At 39.1% G+C, this 8,631-nt stretch overlaps 1 protein-coding gene across 1 annotated transcript in view; it reads left to right on the forward strand.

Annotated features, from left to right (window-relative positions):
• The window catches only part of prrt4b (proline rich transmembrane protein 4b), a 31,350-nt gene extending 22,742 nt beyond the window's left edge, over positions 1-8,608 (forward strand). The window contains exon 4 of the mRNA XM_056455629.1: positions 4,112-8,608. Coding sequence (XP_056311604.1) covers positions 4,112-6,141 — 2,030 coding nt within the window. The 3' untranslated portion in view covers positions 6,142-8,608. The remainder of the gene's footprint in view (positions 1-4,111) is intronic.
• The last annotated feature ends 23 nt before the right edge of the window (positions 8,609-8,631 follow it).

Below are 8,631 nucleotides of genomic sequence, written 5' to 3' on the forward strand. Positions count from 1 at the left end.
AAGTGAAAAGAATATGCTAAATGAAGATCCAATTTGATCTTTTGTTTAAAACCTTTAAAGAAATGCATTGGGAATAATTTTAAATGAGTTAGAAACCTCTTTATCAATTTAGTCATTAATTTAATATGAAGTATATGTAAATCTTAAAGGGGTGTTCCCAGTGTTGGTTCTAGACCAGAGTAACTAAGGGGCTGGGCAGGGGCCACTTGAACTTTAAGGGGGCTCAATTTAACATACAGTTGCAATCAGAATTATTAAACCCACTGATTTTTTTCTTTCTTTTTTAAATATTTTCCAAATGATGTTTAACAGAGCAAGGAAACTTTCACAGTATGTCTGATAATACTCTTTCTTCTGGAAAAAGTCTTATTTGTTTTATTTCAGCTAGAATAAAATCATTTTTTAATTTCTTAAAAACCATTTTAAAGTCAAAATTATTAGCCCCTTTAAGCTATATTTTTTTTTTGAATGGTCTTTAATGTCACTTTAAGCTGTATAGAAGTGTCTTGAAAAATATGTAGTAAAATATTATTTACTGTCATCATGGCAAAGATAAAATAAATCAGTTATTAGAAATGAGTTATTAAAACTATTATGTTTAGAAATGTGTTGAGAAAAATCTTCTCTCCGCTCAACAGAAATTGGGGAAAAAAATAAACAGGGGCTAATAATTCAGGGGAGCTAATAATTCTGACTTTAACTGTACATCACAAACTACTTAAACAAGTATTCAAAGTCAAGCTAATTAAATAACTTAAACTCAAAATAATCTGTCATGTTAATTAGTGATTCCATTGTCAAATAGTAACTTTGTATTGTAGGATAACACGTTTAACATCAAGTACATCAAGGCACATTTTTGCACCTTTAAACTTTAACAGATACAGTTGAAGTCAATTTTTTTGCCCTCCCATTAATTTCAAATAATGTTTCCCAAGTGCTCTTTAACAAACCAAGCAAATCTTCACAGAATTTCTTTAAAATAAAAATAATTCTTTTGGAGTCATAATAAGTCTTATTTCTTATAGTTTGTCTTGAATAAAAGCAGTTTGAATTAAAAAAAAAAAAAAAAAACTTTAAGGACAGTATTATTAGCCTCCTTAGGAAATATTTACTATATTTTTTTTCATTGTCTACAAAGCAAACCAGTTATACAATAACTTCCAACTTTCCTAGTTAACAACCTAGTTAAGTCTTTAAATTACATTTTAATCTGAATACAACTATCTTGCAAAAGAACACCATGGGAAAAACAAAAAAGTAGTTAATAGAAATTAATTAGTTAAACTATTATGTTTAAAAACGTGTTGTAGAAAAATCATGTGTTTGAATATTTGTGCATTATGTCACTACTGAAAACAAAAATGAACGAAGGCAAAACTAAATGAGGTGAATATTACTTCACAGGAGCGTGACTGAAAACTAAATTTTATCAATGTGTTACATCTGTTCTCCTGCACTTGCTGAATGTTTATAAATTCAAGACTGCATTTCCTAACGTAAAACTATGTACACTCAATTTCTGATTAATAATAGCATAGCTTTGACAATTTAGGGCTTATCTTCTGACGAATGTGGGAAACTAATGCATGCAGCAGCGTTACTGACAAAAGTCAAGGGAAAGCAGATCGAGCAAGAGAGGCCTCAATCATATCTCCAAAGTCTGCCACCAATGGCTGATCTCGCTTCTCCGTGGCGTTTTAGTTGTGACACAAAAATACGTGTCCAAATTTATGGGGGCTAGGTAAACTAAGTCCTACTCATTTCTGACACTGGAACCTAAATATACCAAAAAAGAAGGAAAAAAGTACACAAATGACCAAAATTAAAATGCAGAATATTGTAGTATATGGTATTTTGTTGCCATTAGAACCAATTCAACTACATGAGATCTACACCATGAATCAGATATGTTTTCAACCATCTCAAGATCAAAAAGTGATCAAAAGTGGACAAGCTTAAACGGTTTTATACCTCTGTTTACACCTGTTTTTAGTGTCATTCGCTTGTGGTAACATATCTTAGTACCAGCCTGTGAGACTTCCCTCTCTCTTGTTGTAAAGCATTAGTAGACTGTTTAGAGTTAGTAGAATAAGTTGTCTTATATTTGGACATTATTTTTTCAGTAGAATCTGTTGGGGGGAAGGGTGTAACACTTTAGTGTAAGTACCAATTGCTACTACAAACTACTGGCTTATATAAAGATATTGGCTGTTTATTAGTACTTATGAACTACAATCCCTACACAATACCTTAAACCAACTACTACCTTAATAACTACTAATAAGCAGTAAATTAGTAGTTTATTGAGCTAAAAGTCTTAGTTAATTGTTTGTTAATAGTGATATCATACATTGTGATCAAATAAAGTGCTAGTAGATATTAAGTAGCCAGTCTAATTATTCTCTGACTTGCTAGTTGATGTAGTTTCAAAGCTATAGTCAAGAGAAATGTTAGTAAATGTTTACACTGACAAAAGGTAGCAGTCTATTCATTTAGTTATTCTTCACGGATTTATCAAGGCACACAAATGGCAGCGTTCTGTAGAATGGCCTATAAAGCTTCATGATTTCTATCTCGGAGCTTCAGTAAACTCACCAGCTCTATTAGAACGCTTGATGGTGAAAGCTATGATGAGGTATGACTCTGATCTGCTCTGTAAAGGGTGTAATTAGATGTGTCAGTCTCTGAAGAGCTGACGTACATTTCCACACTGTTATGAGCACGACTGATATGGCTGCGGAGGCTAATATCATCCATCTTAGGCGGTATTGCACACCCGCTGCAATTCTTCTAGGGCAGGCGGATTTAAATGTGTTGGATGTCTTAATACATTATACGGTGGCACATTAAATGTCACAAATAAACCTATGTGGGTTTGCATAAAGTGTACACGCTGTATGGTCATGTCAGTTCATCTGAGGTCTTGATTTTGGATTACTTAAACATTCGTTCCCAGTCAAATGTTTGGTAAGCTTTATGAAGCATTTGCAGAATTGGAAATGATTGTCACATGGAACTTTAAATGTTCCAAAGTTAAGAAACTGATGTATGTAACACTCGTAAGTACCAGAGCCAAGCCATAAAATCCAAAATCTAAAACAGCAGCCTCCTCCAAGTGAATTCTGTGAATCAAACAATACAATCACAATTAGATTTATTTACAAACACCAGATGTTGCGTCTCTGCATTTCTTGGCAACCCAACCAATCCCTGCCACTTAGATAAAGAAGTTCTCCCACTCTCTCACAATAATAGTTTTTCTACCCCTAGTGTAAACATCATTATGAGAACATTTACCTTTATTAATATATTCCAAACATTAGACATGCAGTTTCCCAGATTTGGGAATCTCCCTGGTTAAACCACTGTTTCCTACTGTAAAACATGGTCAGCTTAACAGACACCTCAAAAATGCCCTCTAGTGGTGATGTCTATTGCAGAAAAACAAATCATAGGTTGTCAGAGATGTTGGTGACCGTAATGAATGCTTTGGTTATCTGTGCTGGAATAACCATTTTGTAGACAGTCTATGAAAAGTGTGTTTAAAAAAAGGGGACCCTACGTATTTTGTTAATATAAATAAATTTCCCATATTCATCACAGCTGTTTTTCAAAAAAATTTTAATTAGATGGCATCATGTTGCATTTTAAGATCAACTCAACAGATGTCTACTCTAGGATAAAAATTCTAAACAAGGGACTAGCAAATGTAGGATATTACACCTTTAAAGTTTTAAAGGGATAGTTCCCACAAAATAAAACCAAATTCTCACAGTCAAGTGGTTTTAAAATTCTTTCTTTTGTTGAACTCAAAACTAAATATTGAGTGTGTTGGGGGGGAAAGCAGCCACTGTAGCACATCCATAGTAAGAACAAAAAAACTATGGGTGTCAATGTTGTTTTTCATTCAAAACATTCTTCAGTATATTTTCCTTTGTGTTCGACAGAAGAAAGATACTCAAAAGGGTTTGAAACAATAGGGAAAAAAGTAAATGAAATTTAATTTTAGGGTGAAGTATCTCTTTAAGGCACAACAATAATGACTTTAAACATTATTTGCATGTATTTTTTGACTAATATTGCAATATGCATTCTTTTTTTATTTCAGAAATGCCCTCCACCGTGTCTGAGGACTGGCCGACAGACTTTACCCAAGAATCTGCCCTCCCCGACTGCAACGCAGAACGTTCTGGAATTTGCAGTTCTAGTGACACTTGGCCCACCACTGTCCTGAGCAACAGCAGCAAAAATGACAGCACAACCACGGTCTCCACCAACCTCTCTCAGAGCCCTATACTGTTTCCAGCCCCACCTATGTTTGTGGCACTGTATTCAGATTGGAACAGTGCCCTGGCAACATGGGGTTCAGCGTGGGAAGCCCACATCTACGGCCTGGGCACAGTGTTCTGTCTAGTTGCTTTGGCCTCCACCCTGAACCTTTTGTGCCTGCCACTTCAGTACCCATCAGGCTGTGGCTACTTTGCTCTGGTCAGTTTTTGCCTAGTTGCAGCTGGCTGCACTAGGGCCTTCGCCCTAGTGTATGATGCATATGGATACCAAGACCGTATGGCATCCACAGAGGCCTCGTTGTTACTTTACGAGGCTCCATTCCCCTGTATGACTGCTGCCTTTGGCTTAGTGTTCCTCCTCCTATCAATGCGCTCCCGCATGCAGCTATCTTATTCCGTCTTTCAGAGACCTTGTATCCTGGCCGGCTTGGTGCTTCTGCACTTTGCTGCTGCCTTTGGCCCCGTTGCATTACTGCATGTTGACCAGCGAGTCTACCTGTTTCTGTCCTTGATCTCTAGAGGTGCCTTTGTGGCTCTGGCAACCTTCCTATCAGCTGCATATTTTGTGTTCTACTGCTATGTTCGTGCTGACTCCAAGCATATTTATCATCTGAACAACACATCACCCACACCAGCTGAACGCTACAACCGCTGCCCATTTGCAGAGAGCCGAGATTGGGACAGAGCTGCAGCCGCAGTGCTACTCTCTGCCATCTTCTCTCTGGCCTGTGCTGGGCTGCAGCTCTACGCCATGCTACATGCTCTTGGCATGGCTGGGAGTGTTGAGTCATTCAGGCCTTGGCCATGGTGGACTTTCCAGTTCAGCTGCAGAGTTTGTGAAGCAGTGGTTTGTCTCACACTGGTTCTGGTAGTTGCTCAACCAGTCTACTGTTCTGATCACCTTCCCCAGGCAGGTAGTTGCTGGACAGAACTCCTTGCAGCAAAGTCACCTATTATTCCTGGAAGCTATCAGTGGACTCTATCCCATCAAGAGAAGCTGGCTATCTGTGATCCAATTGGGCATGGAGAGACAGAGTGCCTACCATTGTACACACTTGTGGATGACCGTCTCGGCAGCTTAAATGGTCTTGACCTTTTGTACCACAGCAACCGTGCACTGGCTTACCGTGACCTTGACCTGGACTTGCCGAACACTCATCCAAACACTGGTGCCCCTTCTATGGGTTCATCCTGTACAAGTGACTCCACAGCAGACCTGCGTCCTCCATCACCCATAAATCTGCGTCGAAGCATTGATGAGGCACTTTTTAGTGAGTCTCTATTTCCCATGAGCATCTTCAGCCCCTTACGACCCTTCACCTCAAGTGACCGCTCCCTGAATGGTAGAGAAACCATCTCCAGTGGTGCCCAAACAGCGAGAGGCACCCTTATTCCTGATCCAGGGTTTTACAGAACATCATCATGTGTTGAAGTGCTACCGCAGGCTCCCATTCCCCCTCAAACGCAAATGAATGGTCCGTCGTTGGGTTTTCCTCCATCCCCATCTCCCTCACTCTCAACTTCCACTTGCTGCTCATCTCCAGAGCGCTGGAGAGGCAGCTCCAGTTCCTCTTCCCTCTACAGACAGTCTCTGGGTGGTTCTTCTCTAGTTCTGTGCTCTACTCCAGAAGGACACCATCCTCCATCCTCTACCCTCAGTGGAGGTTCCAACCACACTGCCAGCTCTGGGCACCAACAAGGAAACATACAGAGACCCTACAGAACATTAAAGTCAGAGGACAGTCTGGACCAGCAGTCGGAGTTTGATCAGTCCGTCCAAGAAGAGTTTATCAGTGTGTGCAGACAGATAGATGCTCTTAGCATCTGCAGCGAGACTATTGACCTCTAGGGGAGTTCTCAACTTTAAGACAGAAGAATGATGTAATATGATAAAGCCAAAAGACTCGGGGTGCTTCTCAAATCATCACTAGGATTCCTACTCCAGTCCTTCTAAGGCTTAAATGGTAGAGTCCATCTAAGCATAGGACTTAGTACCAGAATGGCAACTGTTACTGTAAGGTCTAGTAAGTGCAAATTGCTGTCATACATTTATCCACCCTTGCAGTCACGGTGCAGAAATACTATTAAATCCTAATCTAAGGGCGTGTGTCCACCAAAGCACTAAAAACGCTTAGATGTGAGTTCTTCTTCGACTGTCTGAGTTCCTTAGGCTACGTTCGCACTGCTGGCAAATGTGGCCCGAATTTGATTTTTCCCCCTCATGTGACGGTGTGATGACAGTGTGACCAGCCCAAAACGCATGGAATCTGATCTTTTCAGATGTTGCGAATAGGGGATCCGTGTGCAAAGGAGGGGGAACTTTCTCTCAGAGAGAAAAAAGGCAGCTGCTCGAGCACCCAAACCCCCGTTCTGCACGTGTCTGCTGTTTATAACGAAGTAAAATGAAATAACTCTGCAAACGGAGATAAACCAACTCCGCCTTCACAGTTCAGTCTGCGGCTGCTCATTAACCCTTGATGAGTTCACTACACCCCTGGTCAGAGCGCCATGCGCCGCGCTTGTCATAAATCACAAATAATCTGTGACTCAGAGACTTATTTTAGGTCTCAAATGCCAAAATACACATTAGTAGTAGCAGAACAACCCTTACAGTTCATGAAATACACCACGGTTGTCTGTGAAAAGAGTAATAATTATAAGCATGATCTGATAACGTGCTTACTTCACACAGTATACACAAAAAAACACTGCAAAACTGATATTGGCCACATGATTAACAGCAGTGTGAACAGCCATGCAAAAAAGTCAGATCTGAGAAAAAATCTGATTTGAGCACTAAGCCTGGCAGTGTGAACGTAGCCTTAGACAACAACCGAAAAAAATGCTCAGCTGGAGAAAAATCTCTTCAGTAGACATGCACCCTAGAGGTGATGATACATGGTGCAACTTTTGAGCAACGTTGCCAGGCAAAGTGATATTGCTTGGATACTTAACTTTAAGGAATAGGCAAGAAATTTGTATCAGAATCTAGTTGCTGCCCCATGTCACACTTGGTTGCCCATTGATGGTATCATTGCCCAAAGTTCCCCCATGTATCATCACCTTAAGGATTACTTTATAAAAGAAATCTTTATATACACTAGTTTTCTGTCAATGCAGTACAAGTAATGACAACTGTCTGTATTCTCTCGGTATGCGATGCATTTACAACATTAATTTTCATCTCCAAATATTTTTTGTTGTTGTTTTGCATTATATAATGGAATTTAATTAGCACAGAGCTCAGCTCATTTTCAGCTAAGTGTTTGTGAATTGAATGCCTGTAATAGATTAAGGGTAAATGAAGGATGCAATGGATAACACCAGATGTACCCTTCAAAATAGGACATGAAGCAAAGACTGCCTACTAAGCATCCTTAAAATTGAGATGTCCTTCAGCGGAGCTCGATGGCATGGCAGGGTAGATATGCAGCCTTACTAGGACACATCCTTCCGATTGAGAAGCACCCATGCAGTGATGTGATAAGCAGGAAAGGGGCAAATCAGGTGACTTGGTGAGTGCATTAACCAAGCTGTCAGATGTGTGTTGGACTAGAACTGTGCCAAATGTTTCATTTTCAGGATGTTTTTGGTATGTTCCTGTCAGGTAAGTTCTCCAAAGAGATGGATTCTGAAGTCAATATCCTTATAAAGGTTTATGAAGTGCCACCACTTGCCAGAAGCTTAGGCAGATTTTTGTACAAAAGTCCTTTGATTATTGATAAATTTGTAAGTGTAAAACATTCGTTTCAAAATTTCTCTACACTACTAAGAGTGACGTTTGTATCAATTTGTACAAAATAGCTTTTTGGTTTATATGATTAATACTGTGAGAGTGCAAACTACTGATATCCATATTGTAAAACAAATACTACAGATTCTAGCTTCAGAAAATGCTATCAATACTGTATCTAATTTTGTAATCTGCATCATTTTAGAAACAGTCTTTGTGCTTCTAGTGTTTAGTCGCACTGGTAACTGCAAGTCACTGTTTATTCGTTTGTTTGCAATAATGCATTATGACGTTGAAGGGCCTAAAAAGTTTTAGCAAATATGAGGGAGAAAACGTCTCTGTAGTTCAGTCGTTTTGTAGCACTTAACGAACTGAAATACAGAGTACAGACTGCCATTTTATCTTCCTCATACTGTATATTTGATGACAATAATTTATCAAATACTCATTACACTGTTACTCAATACATATTATGACTTTGTACATTTTATAGCGTGCATGAAAACCATGTGAGAACTGCTGATACATCTAATGTCTGTTGTTTAAAGGCTGTTGGAGATTTTCAATAAATATTCAAAACTGAGGATCAAGTATATTTACATCCAT

This window comes from Danio aesculapii, chromosome 4 (assembly GCF_903798145.1).
Source record: "Danio aesculapii chromosome 4, fDanAes4.1, whole genome shotgun sequence".
NCBI lineage: Eukaryota > Metazoa > Chordata > Actinopteri > Cypriniformes > Danionidae > Danio > Danio aesculapii.